Below are 27413 nucleotides of genomic sequence, written 5' to 3'. Positions count from 1 at the left end.
GGGTCCAAAATTGGGATTTTGGGTGGAATTTTGGGGATTTGGGGTGGAATTTGGGGATTTGGGGTGGAAATTTTGAATTTCAAGCGGAATTTTGTTTGGAAAATTGGGATTTTGGGTGGAATTTTGGGGATTTGGGGTGGAAGTTTGGGGATTTGGGGAGGAAATTTTGAATTTCAAGTGGAATTTTTTTTGGAAAATTGGGATTTTGGGTGGAATTTTGGGGATTTGGAGTGGAATTTTGGGGATTTGGGGCGGAATTTTGGTTGGAAAATTGGGATTTTGGGTGGAATTTTGGGGATTTTGGGTGGAATTTTGGGGATTTTGGGTGGAATTTTGGGGATTTGGGGTGGAATTTCGGGTCCAAAATTGGGATTTGGGGTGGAATTTTGTTTGGAAAATTGGGATTTGGGGTGGAATTTTGGGGATTTGGGGTGGAATTTGGGGATTTGGGGTGGAAATTTTGAATTTCAAGCGGAATTTTGTTTGGAAAATTGGGATTTTGGGTGGAATTTTGGGGATTTGGGGTGGAATTTTGGGGATTTGGGGCGGAATTTTGGTTGGAAAATTGGGATTTGGGGTGGAATTTTGGGGATTTTGGGTGGAATTTTGGGGATTTGGGGTGGAATTCTGGTTGGAAAATTGGGATTTTGGGTGGAATTTTGGGGATTTTGGATGGAAATTTTTGATTTGGGTGGAATTCTGGTTGGAAAATTGGGATTTGGGGTGGAATTTTGGGTCCATAATTGGGATTTTGGGTGGACTTTTGGGTTCAAAATTGGGATTTTGGGCGGAATTTTGGGGATTTGGGGTGGAATTCTGGTTGGAAAATTGGGATTTTGGGTGGAATTTTGGGGATTTTGGGCGGAATTTTGGGGATTTGGGGTGGAATTCTGGTTGGAAAATTGGGATTTTGGGTGGAATTTTGGGGATTTGGGGTGGAATTTTGGGGATTTTGGATGGAAATTTTTGATTTGGGTGGAATTCTGGTTGGAAAATTGGGATTTTGGGTGGAATTTTGGGGATTTGGGGTGGAATTTTGGGGATTTGGGGCGGAATTCTGGTTGGAAAATTGGGATTTTGGGCGGAATTTCGGGGATTTTGGGGCGGAAACGTTGGGCTTCGGGGTGGAATTTTCCGCGCCCCTCCCCCCGGCCGGGCCGGGCGGGGGTGGGGGAGGGGCGGCCCCGCCCCTGCCCCGCGGCCCGGGCGGCCCCGTGGGGCGCGGCGCCGGCCCCGCCCCCCCCCGGCCTTAAAGGGGCCGCGCCGGGGGGGGAGGGGCGGCGGCGCCATGGGGACCCCGCGGCCGCTGCTGCCCCTCCCCCTCCTGCTGCTGGCCGCCCTCGCCTGTGACGTCACGCCCGGGGACCCCCCCCCAGGTAACCCCCCCCCCCCCCCCAAAAAAAAAAAAAAAATTTAAAATTAAAATTAAATAAAATTGGGGGAATCCCCGCCCCTCCCCCATCCGTGGGAAAGGCGGTTTGGGGGGATTTGGGGGGGGTGGGGGTGGGGGAGGGGCGGGGGGAGGGGAAATTTGGGGAATTTTGGGGGGGTTGGGGGTGGGGGAGGGGCGGGGGGAGGGGAAATTCGGGGAATTTTTGGGAGATTTTTGGGGTTCGGGGGGGAATTTTGGGGTTCGGGGGGAGAATTTTGGGGTTCGGGGGGGGAATTTGGGAATTTTTGGAGTTTTGGGGGGTTTGGGGTGGGGGAGGGGCGGGGGGAGGGGAAATTTGGGGAATTGGGGGAGAATTTTGGGGTTCGGGGGGGGAATTTTGGGGTTCGGGGGGGGAATTTTGGGGTTCCGGGGGGGAATTTGGGAATTTTTGGAGTTTTGGGGGTTTGGGGTGGGGGAGGGGAAATTTGGGGAATTTTTGGGAGATTTTTGGGGTTCGGGGGGGGAATTTTGGGGTTCGGGGGAAAAATTTTGGGGTTCCGGGGGGGGAATTTGGGAATTTTTGGAGTTTTGGGGGGTTTGGGGTGGGGGAGGGGAAATTTGGGGAATTTTGGGGAGAGTTTTGGGGTTCGGGGGGAGAATTTGGGAATTTTGGGGGTTTCGGGGTGGGAATTTTGGGGATTTTTAGGGGGGGGGTTGGAGGGAATTTTGGGGATTTGTAAGGGGGGGGGGTTGGAGGGAATTTTGGGGATTTTTGGGGTTCCTGGGTGGATTTTTGGGGATTCTGGGGGGAATTTTTGGGGTTCGGGGGGTGATTTGGGAATTTTCAGGGGAATTTTGGGGTTTTTTGGGGAATTTTCCACCAGAATTTGGGGTTCGGGGTGGGAATTTCGGGGGTTTTGGGGTTCCCGGGTGGAAATTTGGGGGTTGGGGTGGGAATTTTGGGGGGGTTTGGGGTGGGAATTTGGGGATTTTTGGGGTTCCCGGGTGGAATTTTGTGGTTTGGGGTGGAAAATTTGGATTTTTGATGGAACGTTGGGATTTTGAGGTGGGAATTTTGGGGTTTTTGAGAGGAATTTTTGGATTTTGGGTGGAAAATTTGGGTTGTGGATGGAATTTTGGGGTGTCCTGGGTGGAAATTTGGGATTTTCTCCCTCTTTGGAGGAATTTTGGGAGTTTTGGGGGGTTTTTAGGATTTTTTTGGGGGATTTCGGGGTTGGGGTTTTTGGATTCTTTGGTTTTAGGTTTTTGGGGGGTTGTTTTGGGCTGAATTTGGGGTTTTTTGTGTGGATTTTGGGTATTTTTTAGCTTCTTTGGGTGGATTTTGGGGTTTTGTGGGTTTTTTGTTGTTTTTTGGGGGTTTTGTGGGTTTTTTTAGTGGTTTTTGGGTGCTTTTTGGAGGTTTTTTGTGGTTTTTGGGGGGTTTTTGTGGGTTTTTTGGGTGTTTTTTCGTGTTTTTTGTGTGTTTTTTGAGGTTTTTGTGGGGGTTTGGGTGTTTTTTGGTGGATTTTTGGGTCTTTTTGTGTGGATTTTGGGTTTTTTTGGGGTTCAGACCCCCCTGACCCCCCTCCCCCTTTCCCCCCCAGATGGGTCCTGGGAGGTCTCGGAGACGGAGCGGGGTGAGGGCCCCGAATGCCCCAAAATCTCCCAAAAATGCCCCAAAATCTTCCATAAAATCCCCTCAAATCTCCCAAAATCCCCAATAATCCCCAAAATCCCCCAAATCCCATAAAATGTCCCCAAAATCCCCAATAAATACCCTAAAATCCCCCCAAAATTCCCCCAAAATCTGCAATAATCCCCCCGAAACTCCCCCAAATCTCTGCAAATCCCCCAAAATCCCCCCAAACCTCCCTGAACCCCCTCAAACCCCCCCGAATCCCCATAAAACTCCCCAAAATCCCCCAAAACCCCCAATAATCCCCCCAAATCCCTCTAAAATCCTCAAATCCCCCCAAAACCCCCCCCCCAAATCCCCTGAAAACCCCCAAATCCCCCCAAACCCTCCCCAAACTCCCAAAATCCCCAATAATGCCCCCAAAATCCCCCCAAAATTCCCTATAACCCCCCCGAAATCCCCAATAATCCCCCAAAATCCCCAATAATCCCCAATAATCTCCCCAAAATCCCCAATAATCCCCCAATAGTCCCCCAAAATCCCCCCAAATCCCCAATAAACCCCCAATAATCCCCCAATAATACCCAATAATTCCCCAAATCCCCAACCCCCCCCAAATCCCCCCAATAATCCCCCCAAAATCCCAAATAATCCCCAATAACCCCCCAAATCCCCCCAATAACCCCCAATAATCCCCAATAACCCCCCCAAAATCCCCAATAATCCCCCCAAAATCCCCAATAACCCCCAATAACCCCCAATAACCCCCAATAACTGCTCAATAACCCCCCAATAACCCCCCAAATCCCCCCAATAACCCCCAATAACCCCCCCAATAACCCCCAATAATCCCCAATAACCCCCCAATAACTGCTCAATAATCCCCCAATAACCCCCCAATAACCCCAATAACCCCCAATAACCCCCCAATAACCCCCAATAACTTCTCAATAATCCCCAATAACCCCCAATAACCCCCAATAACCCCCAATAACCCCCAATAACCCCCAATAATCCCCAATAACTGCTCAATAATCCCCCAATAACCCCCCCAATAACCCCCAAATCCCCCCAATAACCCCCCCAAAATCCCCAATAATCCCCCCAAAATCCCCAATAATCCCCAATAACCCCCAATAATCCCCCAATAATCCCCAAATCCCCCCAATAACCCCCAATAACCCCCAATAACCCCCAATAACCCCCAATAATCCCCAATAACCCCCAATAACCCCCAATAATCCCCAATAACCCCCAATAACCCCCAATAACCCCCAATAACTGCTCAATAACCCCCCAATAACCCCCAATAATCCCCAATAACCCCCAATAATCCCCCAAATCCCCCCAATAACCCCCAATAACTGATCAATAACCCCCAATACCCCCCCGGCTGTTCCGGCAGAGTGCGGGCTGCCCCGCCCCCCCCCGCGGGCGCGCGCCGTGGGGGGCTCGGAGGCGGGGGAGGGGCGCTGGCCCTGGCAGGGCTCCCTGCGCCGGGGGGGGTCCCACGTCTGCGGGGTCTCCCTGGTGGCCCCCGAGTGGGTCCTGACGGCCGCGCACTGCCTGCAGGGGTGAGTCACCAGTGGGGACCAGTATAAACCAGTATGGACCAGTAGGGACCAGTGTGAGCCCAAAAATCCCCATTAAAATCCATTAAACCAGTATAAACCAGTATAGACCAGTATAAACCAGTATGGACCAGTAGGGACCAGTGTGAGCCCAAAAATCCCCATTAAAATCCATTAAACCAGTATAAACCAGTATGGACCAGTAGGGACCAGTATGAGCCCAAAAATCCCCATTAAAATCCATTAAACCAGTATAAACCAGTATAGACCAGTATGGACCAGTAGGGGCCAGTATGAGCCCAAAAATCCCCATTAAAATCCATTAAACCAGTATAAACCAGTATAAACCAGTATAGACCAGTAGGGACCAGTAGGGACCAGTATAAACCAGTAGGAACCAGTATAAGCCAGTATAAATTGGGATAAACGAGTATAAACCAGTATAAACCAGTATAGATCATTAGGGACCAGTAGGGACCAGTATAAACCAGTATAAATTGGGATAAACCAGTATAAACCAGTATAAACCAGTATAAACCAGTATAAACCAGTATAGACCATTAGGGACCAGTATAAACCAGTATAAACCAGTATAGACCAGTAGGGACCAGTATGAGCCCAAAAATCCCCATTAAAATCCATTAAACCAGTATAGACCAGTATAGACCAGTAGGGACCAGTAGGGACCAGTATAAATTGGGATAAACCAGTATAAACCAGTATAAAGCAGTATAGACCATGAGGGACCAGTATCAACCACTATAAATTGGGATAAACCAGTATAAACCAGTATAAACCAGTATAGACCATTAGGGACCAGTATAAACCAGTATAAACCAGTATAGACCAGTAGGGACCAGTATGGATCAGTGTAAATGGGGGTGGACCAGTATAAACCAGGATGGACCAGTATAAACCAGTATAAATGAGGATAAACCAGTACAGACCAGTATAAATTGGGATAAACCAGTATAAACCGGTATGGACCAGTATGGGCCAAGATAAACCAGAATAAACCGGGGTAAATTGGGATAAACCAGTATAGACCAGTATAAACCAGTATGGACCAGTATAAATTGGGATAAACCAGTATAAACCAGTATAACTGAGTATAAACCACTATAAATTGGGGTGGACCAGTATAAACCAGTATAAACCAGTGCGGGGGTGGGAATAGAGTGAGACTGGAGGGAGTGGGAACAGGCCAGAACCAGTATAACCAGTATAACCAGTATAAACCAGTATAAACCAGTATAACCAGTATAACCAGTATGGACCAGTGTGGGGCAAGATAAACTGGGATAAATTGGGATAAACCAGTATAACCAGTATAAACCAGTATAACCAGTATGGACCAGTATAACCAGTATGGACCAGTGTGGGAGTGGGAACAGGGACTGGGACCCCTCCCCCACCCCCATTGACCCCTGTGCCCCTCCCCCACACTGACCCTCCCCCACCCCCTTTGGCCTTTTCCACCGACCCCTCCCCCACCCTGAACCCCACCCCAGCGACCCCCCGCCCCTCCCCCACCCCCACTGACCCCCTCTGCCCCTCCCCCACACTGACCCCCTTCCACCGACCCCTCCCCCACCCCCCCTGCCCCTCCCCCACCCCCACTGACCCCCCCGCCCCTCCCCCACCCTGACCCCCACCCTAGCGACCCCCTGCCCCTCCCCCACCGACCCATCTAGCCCTCCCCCACCCTGACCCCTTCCATTGACCCCTCCCCCCCACTGACCCTCCCCCACCCTGATCCCCTCCCCACCGACCCCCTGCACCTCCCCCACCCCCATTGACCCCTCCCCCACCCTGACCCCGTTCCACCTGCCCCTCCCCCACCCCACACTGACCCTCCCCCCCCCCACTGACCCCCTGCCCCTCCCCCACCCGGACCCCTCCCACTGACCCCTCCCCCACCCCTCCCCCAGGAGCAGCGACCCCCGCCAGTTCTCGGCGCTGCTGCCCCTCCCCCACCCTGACCCCCTCCCCACCGACCCCTCCCCCACCCCACACTGACCCTCCCCCTCCCCACTGACCCCTTCCATTGACCCCTCCCCCACACTGACCCCGTTCCCCCTGACCCCTCCCCCTCCCCACTGACCCTCTGCTCCTCCCCCACCCTGACCCCCTCCCCACCGACCCCTCCCCCACCCCCCCTGACCCCTCCCCCACCGCACTGACCCCTTCCACTGACCCCTCCCCCACACGGACCCCTTCCCCACCCCACTGACCCTCCCCCCCCGACCCCTCCCCCACCCTGACCCCCTTCCATTGGCCCCTCCACCACCCCCCTGACCCTCCCCCACCCCCCTGACCCTCCCCCACCCCACTGACCCCCTGACCCTCCCCCCCCACACTGACCCTCCCCCTCCCCCAGGAGCAGCGACCCCCGCCAGTTCTCGGCGCTGCTGCCCCTCCCCCACCCCCGACCCCCTCCCCACCGACCCTCTGCCCCTCCCCCACCCCCCTGCCCCTCCCCCACCCCACTGACCCCTTCCATTGACCCCTCCCCCCCCACACTGACCCCCCCCCCGTGCCCCTCCCCCAGGAGCAGCGACCCCCGCCAGTTCTCGGTGCTGCTGCCCCTCCCCCACCCCCACTGACCCCCTGCCCCTCCCCCACACTGACCCCCTTCCATTGACCCCTCCCCCACCCCACTGACCCTCCCCCCCTGTGCCCCTCCCCCAGGAGCAGCGACCCCCGCCAGTTCTCGGTGCTGCTGGGCACGGCGGAGCTGCCGGCGGCGGGGCCCGGGCCGGCCCCGGTCGGTCCCGGGTCGGTCCCGGTGGGTCCCGGAGCCCCGGCGGGTCCCGGTGGAGCCCCGGTCGGTCCCGGTGGAGCCCCGGCGGGTCCCGGGTCGGTCCCGGTCGGTCCCGGAGCCCCGGTGGGTCCCGGGTCGGTCCCGGTCGGTCCCGGTGGAGCCCCGGCGGGTCCCGGGCCGGCCCCGGGCGTGGCCGTGGCGGTGTCGCGGCTCGTGCCCCACCCGCGCTACGCGGGCGAGGCCACGAGCGGGGACCTGGCGCTGGCGCGGCTGGCGCGGCCCGTGCGCTTCGGGCGGGGGCTGGGCCCCGTCTGCCTCCCCGCCCCCACCCTGCGCTTCCCCCCCGGCACCGCCTGCGTCAGCACCGGCTGGGGGGACCCCGGCAGCGGCGGTGAGCGGGACTGGGGGGACCGGGAGGGGTTAGTGTGGGACTGGGATATACTGGGATACACTGGGAGGGACTGGGAGGGGTTAATGTGGGACTGGGATATACTGGGATACACTGGGAGGGGATTGGGAGGGGTTAATGTGGGACTGGGATATACTGGGAGGGACTGGGAGGGACTGGGAGGGGTTAATGTGGGACTGGGATATACTGGGATACACTGGGAGGGACTGGGAGGGGTTAATGTGGGACTGGGATATACTGGGAGGGACTGGGAGGGGATTGGGAGGGACTGGGATAGACTGGGAGGGACTGGGAGGGGATTGGGAGGGGATTGGGAGGGACTGGGAGGGGACTGGGAGGGACTGGGAGGGAACTGGGAGGAGATTGGGGGGGACTGGGAGGGAACTGGGACGGGTTAGTGTGGGACTGGGATAGACTGGGATATACTGGGAGGGACTGGGAGGGGATGGGAGGGGATTGGGAGGGGATTGGGAGGGACTGGGAGGGGACTGGGAGGGACTGGGAGGGACTGGGAGGGACTGGGAGGGGATTGGGAGGGGATTGGGGGGGCTGGGAGGGACTGGGGGGGAACTGGGATGCACTGGGAGGGGATTGGGAGGGGACTGGGAGGGGATTGGGAGGGGATTGGGAGGGGATGGGAGGGGATGGGAGGGGATTGGGAGGGAACTGGGAGGGGACTGGGAGGGACTGGGAGGGATTGGGAGGGACTGGGAGGGACTGGGAGGGGATTGGGAGGGACTGGGAGGGGATTGGGAGGGAACTGGGAGGGACTGGGAGGGACTGGGAGGGGATTGGGAGGGAACTGGGAGGGACTGGGAGGGGATGGGAGGGACTGGGAGGGAACTGGGAGGGGATGGGAGGGACTGGGATGGACTGGGAGGGAACTGGGATGCACTGGGAGGGGATTGGGAGGGGATTGGAATAAACTGGTTTATACTGGGATGGACTGGGGGGGACTGGGATATACTGGGATATACTGGGAGGGGATTGGATTATAGTGGGAGAAACTGGGAGGGACTGGAATAAACTGGGTTATACTGGGAGGGACTCGGGGGGGAATTGGGGGGGACTGGGACAAACTGGGGGCATTGGGAGGTCAAGGGTTGGGGTCAGTGCAGGGTCAGTGCGAGGGCAGCAGGGGTCAGGGGTCACTCAGGGGTCACTCAGTGGTCACTCAGTGGTCAGTGGTCACTCTGGTCACTCATTGGTCACTCTGGTCACTCTGGTCACTCAGTGGTCACTCTGGTCACTCTGGTCACTCAGTGGTCACTCATTGGTCACTCATTGGTCACTCTGGTCACTCTGGTCACTCTGGTCACTCTGGTCACTCAGTGGTCACTCATTGGTCACTCATTGGTCACTGTCTGGTCACTCAGTGGTCACTCAGTGGTCACTCTGGTCACTCATTGGTCACTCATTGGTCACTCTCTGGTCACTCATTGGTCACTCAGTGGTCACTCTGGTCACTCTGGTCACTCTGGTCACTCATTGGTCACTCAGTGGTCACTCTGGTCACTCTGGTCACTCTGGTCACTCATTGGTCACTCAGTGGTCACTCTGGTCACTCTCTGGTCACTCATTGGTCACTCTGGTCACTCATTGGTCACTCTGGTCACTCTGGTCACTCAGTGGTCACTCAGTGGTCACTCTCTGGTCACTCAGTGGTCACTCATTGGTCACTCAGTGGTCACTCAGGTCACTCTGGTCACTCTGGTCACTCAGTGGTCACTCATTGGTCACTCTGGTCACTCTGGTCACTCATTGGTCACTCAGTGGTCACTCATTGGTCACTCTGGTCACTCTGGTCACTCAGGCCCGCGCCGGCTCCGCCAGCTCGAGGTTCCTCTGCTGCCCTTGGGGCTCTGCCGCCGCCTCTACGGCACCGACCTGGGCCCGGCGCTGCCGCCGCGCCCGATCCAGGACGACATGGTGTGCGCCGGGCACCCCCGGGGGGGCGAGGACACCTGTAAGGTGAGAGTTACACCTGAGTTACTCATGGGTTACTCATGGGATACACTGGGGTTACACCGGGGATACACCCGGGGTGGGGGATGGGCCGTGGTGTGCGCCGGGCACCCGAGAGGGGGCGAGGACACCTGTAAGGTGAGAGTTACACCTGAGTTACTCACGGGTTACTCATGGGTTACTCATGGGTTAAACCTGAGTTACTCATGGGATACACCGGGGTTATATCTGAGATACACCCGGGGTGGGGGATGGGCCGTGGTGTGCGCCGGGCACCCGAGAGGGGGCGAGGACACCTGTAAGGTGAGATACTCATGGGTTACTCATGGGTTACTCATGGGTTACACCGGGGATACACCGGGGTTACACCCGGGGTGGGGGATGGGCCGTGGTGTGCGCCGGGCACCCCCGGGGGGGCGAGGACACCTGTAAGGTGAGATATTAATGAGTTACTAATGAGTTACTAATGAGTTACTCATGGGTTACTCATGGGTTACACCGGGGTTACATCTCTGACCTCTGACTGACCCCTGCCTGACCCCAATGACCCTTGACTGACCCCTAAGTGACCCCATGACCCCTGAGTGACCCACTGACCCCATGATGCCCGAGTGAGCCCCATGACCCCTGGGTGACCCCTGCTCCCCCGCAGGGCGACTCGGGGGGTCCCCTGGTGTGCCCCAATGACCCCTGGTGTGCCCCAATGACCCCTGGTGTGCCCCAATGACCCCTGACTGACCCCAATGACCCCTGACTGACCCCAATGACCCCTGACTGACCCCTGACTGACCCCTGGGTGACCCCTGGGTGACCCCAATGAGCCCTGGGTGACCCCAATGACCCCTGGGTGACCCCTGGGTGACCCAAATGACCCCTGGGTGACCCCAATGACCCCTGAGTGACCCCAATGACCCCTGGGTGACCCCTGGGTGACCCCTGGGTGACCCCGATGACCTCTGACTGACCCCTGGGTGACCCCTGGGTGACCCCAATGACCCCTGGGTGACCCCTGCTCCCCCGCAGGGCGACTCGGGGGGTCCCCTGGTGTGCCCCAATGACCCCTGGGTGACCCCAATGACCCCTGGGTGACCCCTGGGTGACCCCAATGACTCCTCGGTGACCCCTGGGTGACCCTCCCCTCCCCCGCAGGGCGACTTGGGGGGTCCCCTGGTGTGCCCCAATGACCCCTGGGTGACCCCAATGACCCCTGGGTGACCCCTGGGTGACCCCTGGGTGACCCCAATGACCCCTGGGTGACCCCTGCTCCCCCGCAGGGCGACTCGGGGGGTCCCCTGGTGTGCCCCTCCCCCGCCGGGCGCTGGGTGCTGGCCGGGATCGTCTCGTGGGGGGAGGGGTGCGGGGTCCCGCGCCGCCCGGGCGTCTACACGCGCGTCAGCGCCTTCTCCCATTGGATAGCCGCCCGCGCGGGGGGCGTGGCCTTCGTCTGGCCCCGCCCCCCCGGCGCCGCGGGGGGCGTGGTCGCCGCCTGGCCCCGCCCCCCCGGCGGGGGCGGCTCGGCCAATGGGAGGCCGGAGCGGGGAGGGGGCGGGGCCTGGGCGGGGCCACGCCCACAGGGGGGAGGAGGGGGGAGGGGCGGGGCGGGGCTGGCGGGGGTGGGCGTGGCCGTGGTGGTGGGCGTGGCCGTGGGGGAGGGGTGGGTGTGAGGGGGAGGGGGGAAAATGGGGGAAAACGGGGGGAAAATGGGAAAAATGGGAAAAATTGGATAAAAATGGGGGGGAAATGGGATAAAATGGGGGAAAATGGGGGGAAAAAGGGATAAAATGGGGAAAAATGGGGGAAAATGGGGAAAAATGGGATAAAATAGGGAGGAAATGAGATAAAATAGGGGGAAAATGGGGGAAAGTGGGGGGGAAATGGGGGGGAAATTGGGGGGAAATGGGGGGAAATAGGGGAAAAATGGGGAAAAATAGGGGGAAAATGGGATAAAATAGGGGAAAAATGGGATAAAATAGGGGAAAACCGGGATAAAATAGGGGGAAAATGGGATAAAATAGGGGAAAAACGGGATAAAATAGGGGGAAAATGGGATAAAATAGGGGAAAATGGGGGGAAATAGGGGAAAAATGGGATAAAATAGGGGGAAAATGGGATAAAATAGGGGAAAAATGGGATAAAATGGGATAAAATAGGGGAAAAATGGGATAAAATAGGGGAAAAATGGGGGAAAATGGGATAAAATAGGGGGAAAATGGGATAAAATAGGGGAAAAATGGGGAAAATGGGGGAAAATGGGATAAAATAGGGGGAAAATGGGATAAAATAGGGGGAAAATGGGGGAAAATGGGAAAAAATATTTGGGAAATGGGGGAAAATGGGAAAAAATAAGGGAGCAATGGGATAAAATATGGGAAAATAGGGGAAAAAAGAGGAAAAATAAAGGGGAAATGGGAAAAATGGGATAAAATAGGGGGAAAATGGGATAAAATAGGGGGAAAATGGTAAAAATGGGGGAAAATGGGATAAAATAGGGGGAAAATGGGATAAAATAGGGGGGAAATGGGGGAAAATGGGAAAAATAGTAAAATTGGGGGGAAATGGGAAAAAATGAGGAAAAAATAGGGGAAAATTGGGGAAAAACAGGTGGAAAAATAGGGGGAAAAATGGGAAAAATGAGGGGGAAAAATGGGGGAAATGGGATAAAATAGGGGGAAATGGGCAAAAAGGGGAGGAAATTATAAAAAATGGGAGAGAAAACAGTAAAAAGGGGCAGAAATTTATTTTTAAAGGGCAAAAATGGATGAAAAGGCATAAAAATGGTTTAAAATGGGTAAAAATGGGTTAAAATGGTAAAAAATGGGGCCAAAAATGGTTGAAAAGTGTCCAAAACATTGTTGGAATTATCTTTTAATAAAGGAGGTACAAATGGTAAAAAAGAGCGCAAAAAATGGGTGAAAAGGGGGTGAAAATGGTAAAAAATGGGGCCAAAATGGTAGAAAAGGACCCCAGAAAAAAAAGACCCAAAAATGAAGAAAAAAAAGCTTTAAGAAATGCCTCAGAACAGTCAAAAAGGACCCAAAAATTACCCCAAAAAATGAAGGAAAAAGCAGCCTTTAGAAAGGCTGAAAAATGGTGGGAAATGACCCAAAAATGGCCAAAAGTGGCCCAAAAATGATTGGGGAAAATCCCTTTTAAAATGGTGGAAAAGGAGCCCAAAAAGTGGGCCAAAAATTACCAAAAAATTATCTCAAAAATGGGGTAAAGGACCAAAAAGTGAACCATAAAATGGCCAAAAAATATCCCCTAAAAATCACCAAAAAATGACCCCAAAAATGGGGGGGAATGGCCAAAAAATGTCCCCAAAAATGACCAAAAAATGTCCCCAAAATGACGAAAAAATGGCCAAAAATGACCCCAAAAATGGCACAAAAATGATCCCAAAAATAATCCAAAAATGACCCAAAAAATGGCACAAAAATGACCCAAAAAATAATCCAAAAATGGCCAAAAATGACCCCAAAAATGGCCAAAAATGACCCAAAAAATGCTAAAAACGCCCCAAAATCTTGGGGGGGGGCGGAGCTTCCCCGGGACCCCCCACGAGGCCCCGCCCCCTCCTGGCCCCGCCCCCTCCGGCGCGGCGGGAAAAGCGGAATTGGCGGGAAATTTTTGGGGCCAAAAGCGGCGGTTTTGGGGGCGCGGGAGGGGGCGTGGCCACGGGGCCGCCGCTGATTGGCCGCCGGGGGGAGGGGCGGGGCTTGGCGGCGGAAGCGGCGCTGATTGGCTGAGGGGGGGAAGGGGGCGGGGCCTGCGCGGGAACCGCGTTTGGCGGGAGCGGCGCGCGCGGCAGCGGCGCGGGAAAAGCCCCGCGGGAGCCACGTGACTGCCCGGGACCCCCCCTCCCCCCCCAAGGGTCACGTGACCGGCGGGGAGGGTGAGGAGGGGGAGGGGGAGGGGCTGGGGGGGGATTTGGGGGGGTCCCAGGGGTGGGGGAGGGGCTGAGGGGGGTGGGGGAGGGGTTGGGGGGGATCCTTGGGGTGGGGGAGGGGCTTTGGGGGGGTCCCTGGGGTGAGGGAGGGGCTGCGAAGGCTCCCCAGGGTGGGGGAGGGGCTTTAGGGGGTGGGGAAGGGGTTTTGGGGACCCCCATTGGGTGGGGGAGGGGTCTGGGGGGTGGGGGAGGGGCTTTGCGGGGGATATTTGGGGTGGGGGAGGGGCAGAGTCCCCCCCACCCCCATCCCTGACCCCGCCCCTTTTCTCTCCCCCCTCCCCCACCCCCTCAGCCCCTCCCCCCCTCCATGCCCCTCCCTCCCACGCCCCCTCCCCCCCGCCGCCCCTCTCGGCCAATCAGGCGCCGCCGGCCGGGCCCGGCCCCTCCCCCGCCGCGGGATGAGGGGGAGGGGCCGGAGGGGGGCGGGGCCTCGGCGCTGGCCACGCCCACCTGGGGCCCCGCCCCCGCCCCCGGGACCTTTGAGGTGGTTCGGAGCCTGGGGAGGGGCTCGAGGGGGGAGGTGCTGGAGGTGAGGGAGGGCCGGGGGAGGGGCCAAAGGGGGAGGGGCTTAAATGGGGGAGGGGCCAATGGGTGAGGGAGGGGGAGGAGCCAAAGGGGAAGGGGCTTAAAGGGGGAGGGGCCAAAGGGGGAGGTGCTGGAGGTGAGGGAGGGCCGGGGGGAGGGGCTAAAGGGGGAGGGGCTCGAGGGGGGAGGTGCTTAAATGGGAGAGGGGATGAAGGGGGAGGGGCTGGAGGTGAGGGAGGGCAAAGGGGGAGGGGCTAAATGGGGAGGAGCCAATGGGGAGGCGGGGCTTAAGGAGGAGGAGCCAATGGGGATGGGGCTGGAGGTGAGGGGCGGGGCTTAAAGGGGGAGGGTCCAAAAGGGCAAATGGGGGAGGGGCCAAAGGGGGCGGAGTCAAGGGTGGGGGAGGGGCAAAACGACCCCTGACCCTTTATGACCCCTGAGTGACCCCTGACCCTGAGCGACCCCTGGCTGACCCCTGACCCCTGTCCGACCCCCAGGTCCGCCGGGTCGCGGACGGCGCCCGCTTCGCCCTCAAGCGCTCGCTGCGCCCCCTGTCGGGCCCCGCCCAGCGCCGCCATTGGCTGCGGGAGTGCCGCGCCCAGCGGGGGGCGGGGCCGGGCCCGGGGCTCCTCCCCCTGCTGGGGGCGTGGGAGGAGCGCGGCCGCTTCGCGCTGCTGACCCCGCTGTGCCCGGCCGGCAGCCTGGGCCGCCTCTGGCGCTGCGGGGCGCGCCGGGGCGGGCCCGGGGGTTTAGGGGGCGTGGCCAGGGCTTGGGAGGGCGTGGCCAGGGGGTTAGGGGGCGTGGTCAGGGGTTTAGGGGGCGTGGTCAGTGTTTTAGGGGGCGTGGTCGGGGGTTTAGGGGGCGTGGTCAAATTTTTAGGGGGCGTGATCATTCCTTTAGGGGGCGTGGCCGGGTTTTTGGGGGGCGTGGTCAAGTTTTTAGGGGGCGTGGTCATGCCTTTAGGGGGCGTGGCCGGGTTTTTAGGGGGCGTGGTCAAGTTTTTTGGGGGCGTGGCTCGGTGGGTTTGGCCCCTGGTGAGGAAAAGGGGCGTGGCTTTAGTAGGGAGGGGCGGGGCTTCCGCTTCAGTGGGCGGGGCTTCTTCGGTGGGCGGGGCTTCAGCCGCAGTGGGCGGGGCTTTGTCCAATGTGGGCGGGGCTTCACCCCGTGTGGGCGGGGCTTCAGCCGCAGTGGGCGTGGCTTCAAACTCTGACCCCTTGACCCCCTCCGGCCGCTCTCCGGCCACCTCTGACCCCTTGACCACGTCCAGACCCTCTGTGGTCACTTCTGACCCCTTGACCACTTCTGACCCTTCTGCGGTCACCTCTGTCCCCTGTCCGGTCACCGCTGACCCCTGCTCAGTGTCCGGCCGCTCTCCGGCCACTTCTGGCCCCTCTCTGGCCATGTCCGGCCAGTCCCCGGCCACTTTGGCCGCCTTGACCACATCCAAACCCTCTCTGGCCACTGTTTCCCCCTCTGCAGCCACCACTGACCCCTTGACCACGTCCAGACCCTCTGCGGCCACCTCTACTCCATTTCGGGCCACTTCTGACCCCTTGACCACTCCTGACCCCTCATTGGTCACTCCTGACCCCTCAGTGGTCACTCCTGACCCCTCATTGGTCACTCCTGACCCCTCATTCGTCACTCCTGACCCCTCATTGGTCAGTCCTGCCCCCTCAGTGGCCACCCCTGCCCCCTGTCCGGCCACCCCGGCCCCGTGTCCCCCCTGGCCGGACTCGGGCCCGCCGTGCGGCCGGCCGCTGGCCGAGTGGCGGCTCCGTGCTTACCTGTGGGACGCGCTGCGGGCGCTGCGGCAGCTCCACGCGCGGCCGCTGGCCCACGGCGACCTCAAGCCGGACAACGTCCTGCTGGACGCCGCCGGCCGCGTCCGCCTGGCCGACTTCGGCCTGGCCGGGCCGCCGGGGGAGGGGCAGGGCTGGGACGGGGGGGGAGGGGACCCCCGCTACGCGCCCCCCGAGGGCGGCCCGGCCCGGCCCGAGGGCGACGTCTTCAGCCTGGCGCTGAGCGTGGCCGAGCTGGCCGGGCAGCGGCGCCTGCCCGCGGAGGGGGAGGGCTGGAGGAGGATCCGCAGCGGGGGAGGGGGGCGGCTGCCCCCCGGCCTCGGGGACGGTGAGGGGGAGGGGATGGGGGGGTGGGGGAGGGGTGAAATGGGGAAGGGGAGGGGTTAAAGTGGGTGGGGAGGGGTGGGGGAGGGGTTAAATGGGAAAGGGGAGGGGTTAAAGTGGGTGGGGAGGGGTTAAAGGGAAAGGGGAGGGGTGAAATGGGGAAGGGGAGGGGTTAAAGTGGGTGGGGAGGGGTGGGGGAGGGGTGAAATGGGGAAGGGGAGGGGTTAAAGTGGGTGGGGAGGGGTGGGGGAGGGGTTAAATGGGAAAGGGGAGGGGTTAAAATGGGTGGGGAGGGGTTAAAGGGAAAGGGGGAGGGGTGAAATGGGAAAGGGGAGGGGTTAAAGTGGGTGGGGGAGGGGTTAAAGGGAATGGGGGAGGGGTTAAATAGGAAAGGGGAGGGGTTAAAGTGGGTGGGGAGGGGTGGGGGAGGGGTTAAAAGGGAAAGGGGAGGGGTTAAAGTGGGTGGGGAGGGGTGAGGAAGGGGTTAAAGGGGGTGGGGAGGGGTTAAAGTGGGTGGGGAGGGGTTAAAGGGGTGGGGGAGGGGTTAAAGGGGGAGGGGGAGGGGTTAAAGTGGGTGGGGAGGGGTGAGGAAGGGGTTAAAAGGGGTGGGGGAGGGGTTAAAGTGGGTGGGGAGGGGTGGGGGAGGGGGAGGGGGAGGGGTGAGGAAGGGGTTAAAAGGGATGGGGGAGGGGTTAAAGTGGGGGGGAGGGGTGGGGGAGGGGTTAAAAGGGGTGGGGGAGGGGTTAAAGTGGGTGGGGAGGGGTGGGGGAGGGGGAGGGGTGAGGAAGGGGTAAAAGGGAGTGGGGGAGGGGTTAAAGGGGTGGGGAAGGGCTAAAAGAGAAAAGGGAGGGGTTAAAATGGGTGGGGCATGGGTGAGGAAGGGGTTAAAAGGGGTGGGGGAGGGGCTGGAGGGGGTGGGGGAGGGGTTAAAGGGAGTGGGGGAGGGGCCGAAGGGAAAGGGGAGGGGTTGAAGGGCGGGGGAGGGGCTAAAGTGGGTGGAGGATGAGATGGGGAGGGGCTAAAGGAAAGGGGGAGGAGCCCCAAGGGTGGGGGCGGGGCTTAGGAGTGGGGGAGGGGCTGCACCCCAGGGTGGGGGAGGGGCTGCGCCCCAGGGTGGGGGCGGGGCTGCACCCCAGGGTGGGGGAGGGGCAGCGCCCCAGGGTGGGGGAGGGCCCGGGGTTGGATTTTTAACCCTTCCCTCCCCGCGCAGGGCTGTCCCCCGAGCTGCGGGCGGTGCTGGCGGCCATGTTGGAGCCCGACCCCCGCCGGCGCCCCTCGGCGGCCGAGCTGCTGCGCGGCGCCGCGCTGAGGGGGGCGGGGCGCTGGCGGCCCCTCACCCGATTGGCCGACGTGGCGCTGCTGCGGCTCGACGATTGGCTGGAGGTGCCGGGCCCCGCCCCCAGCGCCCCTCCCCCCACCGCGAGAATTCCCCTCCCCCAGATCCTTATCCTGCCCCTCCCCCACACTCTGATCCTGCCCCTCCCCCACACTCTTATCCTGCCCCTCCCCCAAACTCTGATCCTGCCCCTCCCCCACCTCCAAATCCCCCTCCCCCACCTCATTTCCTGCCCCTCCCCCACCCCAAAAATGCCCCACCCCCAAACCCTTATCCTGCCCCTCCCCCACCCTAATTCCCCCTCCCCCACCCTTATCCTGCCCCTCCCCCACCTCCAAAAATTCCCCTCCCCCAACCCTTATCCTGCCCCTCACCCACCCCCAAATTCCCCTCCCCCACCCCCAAATTCCCCTCCCCGAACCCTTATCCTGCCCCTCCCCCACCCCCAAATTCCCCTCCCCGAACCCTTATCCTGCCCCTCCCCCACCCCCAAATTTCCCCTCCCCCCACCCCTACATTTTGACCCTCCCCCACCCCATGCTCAGCCCCTCCCCCCAGCTCCCCCTTGCCCCAATTCCCCTCCCCCACCCCAAATTTCACCCCTCCCCCCACCCCTTTATCCTGCCCCTCCCCCACCTCCAAAATTCCCCTCCCCCATCCCAAATTTCCCTCCCCCACATTTTCTGCCCCTCCCCCCGCCCCTCCCCCCCCGGTGTTGCCCCTCCCCCCTCACCCTGCCCCTCCCCCTCACCCTGCCCCTCCCCCCTCACCCTGCCCCTCCCCCCAGGCTGTTCCGGCTCTCTGCTCCTCCCTCTGGGCCCGAATTTGGGGTCCCCGGACCCCCCCCCGCTCCCCCCGCGCCGACCCCTGGAGCCTCCGGGGGGACGAGGAGGAGGAGGAGGAGGAGGAGGAGGAGGAAGGAGCCCCCCCGAGGGGGGAGGGGAGCAGGTGGGGCCCAAAAAAACCCTCCCTGGAATCCCCCAAAATTCCCGGAAAAATTCCCAAAAAAACTCCCAAAAATATCCCCCAAAAGTCAAAAAAAATCCGGCCAAAAATCCCGAAAAATTCCCAGAAATCTTCCCCAAAATTTCCCAAAATTTTTCCCTTAAAATCCCCCAAAAATTCTAGAAAAATCACCCCAAAAATTCCCTACCAAAAAAATCTCCCAAAATTCCCAAAACATTTCCCCAAAAATAACTTAAAAATCTCCTGAAATTTCCCCCAAAAATCGCCCCGCCAAATCTGGCAAAATTCCTAAAAAATTCCCCAAAGAAATCTCCCAAAATTCCCAACAAATTCCCCTAAAAATCCTTTAAAAAAATCTCCCCCCAAAACCATGAAAATTCCCCCAAAATATCCCAAAAATTCCCCCCAAAAATCTCCCAAAATCCCCTAAATTCCCCTAAAAATCATTTAAAAAATCTCCCAAAATTTCCCCCCAAAACCTCAAAAATCCCCTAAAAAATCTCTCAAAAATTCCCAAAAAATTCCCCTAAAAATCCTTTAAAAAAATCTCCCCCCAAAAGCCCGAAAATCTCCTAAAATTCCAAACAAATTCCCCCAAAAATCATTTTTAAAAATATCCTGAAATTTCCCCCCAACAATCTACCAAAATTCCCAAAAAATCCCCCCAAAAATCTTCCAAAATTCCCAAAAAAATTCCCCTAAAAATCCTTTAAAAACCTCTCTCCCCAAAACCAGCAAAATCCTCCCAAAATCTCCCAAAATTCCCCAAAATCTCCCCAATTCCCCCGCAGGAGCCCCTCCCCCGGCCCGGACCCCCGGCGAACTTTGACCTTCGAGGACGACGACGACCCCGAGCCCCTCCCCCACCCCAGCGAGCCCCTCCCCCTCCTATAAGCCCCTCCCCCTTTAAAAACCACTTTAAGCCCCTCCCCCACCCCAACAAGCCCCTCCCCCTTTAACAAACCCCCATTTCAAGCCCCTCCCCCATCCTGACAAGCCCCTCCCCCTTTAAGCCCCTCCCCCATCATTAAACCCCTCCCCCTTTAAGCCCCTCCCCACCGGAAGTGACGTCAAAAGTGCCTTTATTGGGGTGGGGGAGGGGTTTAAAAAGGTGGGGGAGGGGCTTGGAAAGGGGGAGGGGCTTAAAAAGGTGGGGGAGGGGTTTGGGGAGATGGGGGAGGGGCTTGGAGAGGGGGCGGGGCGTTCTCAGGATCCGTCGGCAGCCAATAAATAACGGGGTGGGGGAGGGGCTGGGGAGAGAAACGGAAAATCCGGGTGAGAAACCGGGAAATTGGGAAAAAACGGGAATTGGGGGAAAAAACGGGAATTGGGGAAAATGGGAATTGGGGAAAATCGGGAATTGGGGAAAAATGGGAATTTGGGAAAAATGGGAATTGGGGAAAATCGGGAATTGGGGAAAAGAACGGGAATTGGGGAAAATCGGGAATTTTGGGAAAACGGGAATTTGGGGAAAAGCGGGAATTGGGGGAAAAACGGGAATTGGGGAAAAATGGGAATTGGGGAAAATCGGGAATTGGGGAAAAAATGGGAATTTGGGGAAAGAATGGGAATTGGGGAAAAAATGGGAATTTGGGGAAAAGCGGGAATTTGGGGAAAACGGGAAATCAGGAAAAAAGCGGGAATTGGGGGAAAAGCGGGAATTGGGGAAAAAGGGAATTTGGGAAAAATGGGAATTGGGGAAAAAAACGGGAATTGGGAAAAACGGGAATTTGGGAAAAATGGGAATTGGGGAAAAGCAGGAATTGGGGAAAAACAGGAATTTGGGGAAAAGCGGGAATTTGGGGAAGAATGGGAATTTGGGGAAAAAAAGGAATTTGGGGAAAAAATGGGAATTTGTGGGAAAAAAACGGGAATTGGGGAAATCAGGAATTTGGGGAAAAAACGGGAATTTGGGGAAAAATGGGAATTTGGGGATAAAAAAGGGAATTGGGGAAAAACGGGAATTTGGGGAAAAAAGGGAATTTGGGAAAAAACAGTAATTTTGGGGGCTAATTTGAGAATTTGGGGTAGGAATTGGGAAAATTGGGGAGAAAATGGGGAAATTTGGGAAAAAAACAGGAATTTTGGGGATTTGAGGTGGCAATTTGGGAATTCGGGTGGAAAACTGGGAATGCTGGGGAAAAATGGGAATTTTGGGGGGAAATTTGGGCAGAATTGAGGAATTTTGGGCTGAATTTCGTTATTTTGGGTTGAATTTGGGACTTTTGGGATGAATTGGGGATTTTTGGGCTGAATTTGGGATTTTTTGGGGTTGAATTTTGGGATTTTTTTGGGGTTGAATTTGGATTTTTTTGGGCTGAATTTTGGGATTTTTTTGCCTGAATTTCGGATTTTTTGGGGTTGAATTTTGGGATTTTTTGGGCTGAATTCAGGGATTTTTTTGGGTTGAATTCAGGTGGTTTTGGGGCTGAATTTTGGGATTTTTTTGGGTTGAATTCAGATGTTTTTGGGGTGGAATTTTGGGATTTTTTTGGCCTGAATTTGGGATTTTTGGGGCTGAATTTTGGGATTTTTTTGCCTGAATTTGGGATTTTTTGGGGTTGAATTTTGGAATTTTTTTGGGCTGAATTTTGGGATTTTTGGGGTTGAATTTGAGGTTATTTTGGGCTGAATTTTGGGATTTTTGGGGTTGAATTCGGGGTTATTTTGGGCTGAATTGGGGCCGTTTCGGGTCCCACCTCAGAGGTTTTCGTAGTCGGCGCCTTCGTCGCTCTCGCTCGCTGCGGGGGAGGGGCGGGCTCAGGACGGCGCCGCCCCTCCCCCACCTTTAACCCCTCCCCCACCTTTAACCCCTCCCCCACCCCCTTTAGCCCCTCCCCCACCCATTTAACCCCTCCCCCACCCCTTTAACCCCTTCCCCACCCCCTTTAGCCCCTCCCCCACCCCCTTTAGCCCCTCCCCCACCTTTAAACCCTCCCCCACCTTTAACCCCTCCCCCTCTCCTTTAACCCCTCCCCCTCTCATTGTAGCCCCTCCCCTTTCCCTTTACCCCCTCCCCCACTTTTAACCCCTCCCCTTTAGCCCCGCCCATTCGAGCCCCTCCCCCTCCCTTTAGCCCCTCCCCATCATTTGGCCCCTCCCCCACTTCTAGCCCCTCCCCCACCCATTTAACCCTCCCCCTTTAGCCCCTCCCCCTTTATCCCCTCCCCCAATTTAACCCCTCCCCCCATTTCAGCCCCTCCCCTTTTCCTTTAGCCCCTCCCCCACTCCCTTTGCCCCCTCCCCCACCTTTTGGCCCCTCCCCCTCTGCCCCTCCCCCACTCACCCTGGGCCCCCCCCGGGACGTTGATGTACTCCAGGCTGGGCGCTGCCGATTTGGGGGGAAATTCAGCGATTTTGGGGCATTTTGGGATCAAATTCGGCGTTTTTTGGGGATTTTGGGATCAAATTCAGGGGTTTTGGGGTCAGATTTGGGATTTTCGGGGTCAAATTGGGGATTTTTGGGGCGGATTTTGGGCCGGAATTGGGGGTTTTTGGGGTTGCATTCGGGGCAGATTTTGGGGTAATTTTGGGGGGTTTTTGGGGCAGGTTTTGGGGTGATTTTGGATAATTTTTTGGTGATTTTGGGCTGATTTTTGGGGTGATTTTGGGCTGATGTTTGGGTAATTTTGGGGTATTTTTGGGGTAATTTTAAGCTGATTTTTGGGTTGATTTCAGTCTAATTTTGGGGTATTTTTGGGGTAATTTTTGGGTTGATTTTGGGGTAATTTTTGTGTAATTTGGGGGATTTTTGGGGTAATTTTTGGCTGATTTCCGGGTAATTTTAGGGGTACTTTTGGCGCAATTTGGGGCTGATTTTTTGGGCTGATTTCAGGGATTTTTTGGGCTGATTTTTGGGTAATTTTGGGCTGATTTTTGGGGTGATTTTGGGGTAATTTTGGGGAATTTTTGTGCTGATTTTGTGCCAATTTTTGGGCTGATTTTGGGGTAATTTGGGCTGATTTTTTGGGCATCTTGGGGCTGATTTTGGGGCGATATTGGGGCAATTTGAGGCTGATTTTTGGGCTGATTTTTGGGCTGATTTTGGGGTAATTTGGGCTGATTTTGGGGCGATTTTGGGGCAATTTGAGGCTGATTTTTGGGCTGATTTTTGGGCTGATTTTTGGGCTGATTTTGGGGCGATTTTGGGGCAATTTGGGGTCTCTCACCGCGGGAGCCGCCGTCGGCCTCGGGGACGTTCTCGTAGGGCTCCTCCCCCTCCCCCTCCCCCTCCCCCGCCCCGGGGGCGGCCGTGACGTCATCAGTGACGTCATCAGTGACGTCATCGGGCGGGGGCGGGTCCGGCAGCACCGTCCTGGAACGGGGGAGGGGTCAGAGGTTTTTTGGGGGGGGTCAGGGGTCAAAGGTCAGAGGTCAAAGGTCACTCACACGTAGCCACTGGCCGAGGGCTCGTTGGAGTAATCGGCGTCCTCGGGGGGGTCTGGGGGGTCAAAGGTCATGCCGGGGTCAGCCCGGGGTCAGCCCGGGGTCACCCCGCGGGGGTCAAAGGTCACTGGGGGTCACTCACCCGGCTCCGGCTCGGCCGAGACGCGGCGGCTCGGGGGGGCCTGGGGGGGGCTGGGCGGGGCGGGGGAGGGGCGAGAGGGGCGTGGGGGAGGGGCCGAGGGGCCCCGCCCCCTCCCCGGGCCCCTCCCCCACCCCTGAGCCCCTCCCCCACCCCAGGGCCCCTCCCCCACCCCAGGGCCCCGCCCCCAGCCTCAGAGCCCCTCCCCCACCCATTGAAACCCCTCCCCCACCCCCATCCCCCCCAAATCTCCCCTCCCCCACCCCTCAGCCCCGCCCCCATCCTCAGAGCCCCTCCCCCACCCCTCAGCCCCTCCCCCACCCCAGGGCCCCGCCCCCTCCCCTGAGCCCCTCCCCCACCCATTGAAACCCCTCCCCCACCCCCATCCCCCCCAAATTTCCCCTCCCCCACCCCCCACCCCTCCCCCCACCCACCCGAGGCTCCGCGGCTCCCACGGGGTCGCCCAGGCCGGCTGCAGGGGCTGGGGGGGAGGGGCACCTGCGGGGGGGGAGGAGAGGTCAGGGGTCACGCAGAGGTCACGGAGGGGTCAGGGGTCACTCAGGGGTCAAAGGTCACTCACATCGCGGCGTCACCACCATGAACCGGGCTGGGGGAGGGGCGCTGAGGGGGGGCCTGGAGGGGGGGAGGGGGCTCGGGTCAGGCCACGCCCCCTCCCCTGGCCCCGCCCCCTCCCCCAGGCCCCTCCCCCAGGCCCCTCCCCCACTCACTTGCAGTCGTAGTTGTCCAGCAGGGGGCGCTGCGGCGCTGGTGGGGGAGGGGAGGGGGAGTGACCCCCTGGTGACCCCAAATGCCCCAAAATTCCCCCCAAAATCCTCCGAAAATCCACCTCAAAATCCACCCCAAAATCTCCCCAAAATCCTCCCAAATTCCCCAAAATTCCCTCGAATCCCACCAAAATGCCCCAAATTCCCCCCAAAAGCCTCCCAAAATTCCCTCAAATCCTCCCAAAATGCCCCAAATCCCCCCAAACACCCCCAAAATTACCCCAAAATCCCCCTAAAATCCCCTCAACCCCCCCCAAATCCCCCCCAAATCCCCAAAAATCCCCCAAATTCCACCCAAATTCTCCCTAAATCCCCCCCAAAATACCCCAAATCCCCCCAACCCCCCCCTAAATTCCCCAAAATTCCCCCAAATCCCCCAAAATCCTCCCAAATCCCTCCTAAATCCCCCCAAATTCCACCCAAAATCCCCCCAAAACCCCCCAAAATCTCCTCAAACCCCCCAAAATCCCCCAAATCCTCCCCAAAATCCCCTCAAATCCCCACAAATCCCCCCAAAATCCCCCAAATTCTCCAAAATCGTCCCCAAATTACCTCAAATCCCCCAAAATCCCCCCAAAATCCTCCCAAATCTCCAAATCCCCCCAAAAGCCCCAAAATCCCTTCAAATCCCCCCAAAATCTCCTCAAACCCCCCAAAATCCTCCCAAATCTCCCCCAAATCTCCCAAATCCTCCCCAAAATCCCCCCAAAGTCCCCCCAAAATCCCCTCAAATCCCAAATCCTCCCAAATCCCCCAAAAATCCCCCAAATTCCACCCCAATTCTCCCTAAATCCCTCCCAAAATCCCCCAAATCCACCCAAAATCCCCCCGAAGTCCCCCCGAAATCTCCTAAAACCCCCCAAATTCCCCAAAATCCTCCAAAATCCCCCCAAATTCCACCCAAATTCTCCCTAAATCCCCCCCAAAATTCCCCCAAATCCCCCAAAATCCTCCCAAATCCCTCCTAAATCCCCTCAAAACCCCCAAATTCCCCAAAATCCTCCCCAAATTACCTCAAATCCCCCAAAATCCTCCCAAATCCCCCCAAATCCCTCCAAAATCCACCCAAAATCCTCCCAAATCTCACCCAAATCCTCCCAAATCCCCCAAATCCTCCCCAAAATCCCCCCAAATCCTCCAAAAATCCCCCAAATTCCACCCAAATTCTCCCTAAATCCCCCCCAAAATTCCCCCAAATCCCCCAAAATCCTCCCAAATCCCTCCTAAATCCCCCCAAAATCCCCTCAAATCCCCCCAAATTCCACCCAAAATCTCCTCAAACCCCCCCAAACCCCCCCTAATTCCCCCCAAATCCCCCCAAATTCTCCCTAAATCTCCCCAAATCCCTCCTAAATCCCCCCTAAATCCCCTGAAATCCTCCCAAATCCTCCCCAAACCCCCCCTAATCCCCCCTAAATCCCCCAAACCCCCCCAAATTCACCCTAAATCCCCCCAAATTCCACCCAAAATCCCCCCAAACCCCCCCCAAATTCCACCCAAATTCTCCCTAAATCCCCCCAAATTCCACCCAAATTCTCCCTAAATCCCCCCAAAATCCCCCAAACCCCCCCAAACCCCCCCGCCCCTCCCCCACTCACGGCGGGCCCGCCGGCAGCGCGCGCAGAGCGAGGCCAGCAGGGGGGGGAGGGGCAGCAGCAGCAGCGCCCAAAGCGGCGCCTCCATGGGGGGAGGGGCTGGGGACCCCCGCGAGGACCCAGGAAACACGAAATGAGTCAAAAAGCCCGAAAAGAAACCAAAAATCTCCGAAAAGAAACCAAAAATCCCGAAAAGAAACCAAAAATCCCCGAAATGAGCCCAAAAATCCAGAAAAGAAACCAAAAATCCCTGAAATGAGCCCAAAAATCCCTGAAATGAGCCCAAAAATCCCGAAAAGAAACCAAAAATCCCGAAAAGAAACCAAAAATCCCGAAAAGAAACCAAAAATCCCCGAAATGAGCCCAAAAAGCCCGAAAAGAAACCAAAAAACACGAAATGAGCCCAAAAATTCCTGAAATGAGCCCAAAAAACACGAAATGAGCCCAAAAATCCCGAAAAGAAACCAAAAATCTCTGAAATGAGCCCAAAAAACACGAAATGAGCCCAAAAATCCCGAAAATAAACCAAAAACCCCGAAATGAACCCAGAAAACACGACTCGAACCCCAAAAATCCCGAAATTAACCCCAAAACCCCCAAATGAGCCCAAAAAACACGGATCGAACCCCAAAATCCCGAAATTACCCCAAAAATCCCGAAAAGAAACCAAAAATCCCAAAATGAACCCCAAATCCCCCCCAAAAAAATCCCAAAATTAACCCAAAAATCCCAAAACAAAACCAAAAACCCCGAAATAAACCCAAAAACCACGAATTGAACCCAAAAATCCCTGACATTAACCCAAAAATCCCGAAAAGAAACCAAAAATCCTGAAATTTACCCCAAAATCCCAAAATGAACCCCAAAATCCAAAAAACAACCAAAAAACACGAAATAAACAAAAAAATATCCCGAAACGAACCCCAAAAATCCTGAAAAGAAACCAAAAATCCCAAAAATTAAGAAAAAGAAATCCCAAAACGAACCCAAAAATCCCGAATTGAACCCAAAAATCCCAAAACCAAAATCCCAAAATGAACCCAAAAATGATAATTAAAAAAAAAAACAAAACACAAAAATCTCCAGATTTGGGGTCAGGAGTGGGGGAGGGGCTCGGGTTTTGGGGGGGGGGGGTCAAGTAAATTTGGGGTGCCCAAAATTTGGGGGAGCCTGAACCAAAATTCGGAGTCCCAAACCCCCAAATCCCAAAATTTTTGGGGCCCAATCCCAAAATTTTGGGGTCCCAGGGATTTCAACCCCCCCCCAAATCCCAAAATTTTGGGTCCCAAACCCCCAAAAACCCAAATTTTGGGTCCCGGGTGTCCCAACCCCACCCAACCCCAATTTTTGGAGGCCCGACCACCCCAAAATCCCAAATTTTGGGGTCCCAAACCCCCAAATCTTTGATTTTTGGGGTCCCAAATCCCCACATTCCAAAATTTGGGGTCCCAAACCACCCAAATCCCAAATTTTGGGGTCCCAAATCCCAAATTTTGGGGTCCCAGCACCTCCCGCCCCTCATTTCGGCGCATCCCGCCCCTCCCCCACCCCCCAAAATCCCCCAAAATCCTCCCAAGACCTCCAAAAAAACGCCAAAAAACAAAAAAAATCCCAAAATCCCACCCAAAAAAACCCCAAATCCCCCCAAAAATCCCGAACCTGCGGCGCCGCCGCCCCGAGCCCCCCAAAATCCGCGGGGCCCCTCCCCCACCCCCAAAAATCCCCCCAACCCCCCCCCAAACACACAAAAATCCCCCAAATCCCCCCAAAAAACCCCAAAATCCCCCAAAAAATCACAAAATCCCCCCAAAATCCCCCAAAAATCCCCCAAATCCCCCCAAAAATCCCGAACCTCCTCCACGGCCGCCCCGAGCGCCCCAAAATCCGCGGGG

General features: G+C 57.1%; 3 protein-coding genes across 6 annotated transcripts; 2 read left to right on the top strand and 1 right to left on the bottom strand.

The window, feature by feature from the left end:
- Nucleotides 1–5560: 5560 nt before the first annotated feature.
- LOC146765948 (uncharacterized) lies at nucleotides 5561–11406 on the top strand. Its single transcript, XM_085593507.1, has 4 exons — nucleotides 5561–5568; nucleotides 7271–7734; nucleotides 9566–9723; nucleotides 10992–11406. Exons 1-4 carry the CDS (start codon nucleotides 5561–5563, stop codon nucleotides 11379–11381), a joined length of 1020 nt encoding a protein of 339 aa, XP_085449633.1. The 3' UTR covers nucleotides 11382–11406.
- A 3704-nt stretch (nucleotides 11407–15110) lies between these two features.
- Nucleotides 15111–19590, top strand: LOC146765947 (uncharacterized). 3 transcript variants are annotated; one of them, XM_085593629.1, is made up of 4 exons: nucleotides 15111–16318; nucleotides 17525–17697; nucleotides 18438–18598; nucleotides 19408–19540. In XM_085593629.1, the coding sequence occupies exons 1-4, from the start codon at nucleotides 15142–15144 to the stop codon at nucleotides 19508–19510; spliced, it is 1614 nt and encodes a 537-aa protein (XP_085449755.1). In that variant the 5' UTR covers nucleotides 15111–15141; the 3' UTR covers nucleotides 19511–19540. The 3 variants fall into 3 exon arrangements, with proteins under 3 accessions (XP_085449755.1, XP_085449756.1, XP_085449754.1); XM_085593630.1 differs by lacking the exon at nucleotides 18438–18598 and having other exon boundaries at nucleotides 19408–19590; XM_085593628.1 differs by having other exon boundaries at nucleotides 18438–19477.
- Nucleotides 19591–19687: 97 nt separating this feature from the next.
- LOC144248714 (uncharacterized) lies at nucleotides 19688–27404 on the bottom strand. 2 transcript variants are annotated; one of them, XM_085593633.1, is made up of 11 exons: nucleotides 27374–27404; nucleotides 25525–25620; nucleotides 23870–23906; nucleotides 23722–23774; nucleotides 23576–23639; nucleotides 23145–23194; nucleotides 23006–23057; nucleotides 22786–22931; nucleotides 21903–21944; nucleotides 21316–21357; nucleotides 19688–19866 (listed from the first exon to the last, which is right to left on the bottom strand). In XM_085593633.1, exons 2-10 carry the CDS (start codon nucleotides 25607–25609, stop codon nucleotides 21317–21319), a joined length of 570 nt encoding a protein of 189 aa, XP_085449759.1. In that variant the 5' UTR covers nucleotides 25610–25620; nucleotides 27374–27404; the 3' UTR covers nucleotides 19688–19866; nucleotide 21316. The 2 variants fall into 2 exon arrangements, with proteins under 2 accessions (XP_085449759.1, XP_085449761.1); XM_085593635.1 differs by lacking the exon at nucleotides 27374–27404 and having other exon boundaries at nucleotides 25525–27057.
- Between the last annotated feature and the right edge of the window lie 9 nt (nucleotides 27405–27413).

This window comes from Lonchura striata, chromosome 16 (genome assembly GCF_050655825.1).
Source record: "Lonchura striata isolate lonStrDom1 chromosome 16, ASM5065582v1, whole genome shotgun sequence".
NCBI classification, from domain to species: domain Eukaryota; kingdom Metazoa; phylum Chordata; class Aves; order Passeriformes; family Estrildidae; genus Lonchura; species Lonchura striata.
The sequence above is the reverse complement of the archived record's forward strand: the minus strand, read 5'-3'. Positions and strand labels throughout refer to the sequence as shown.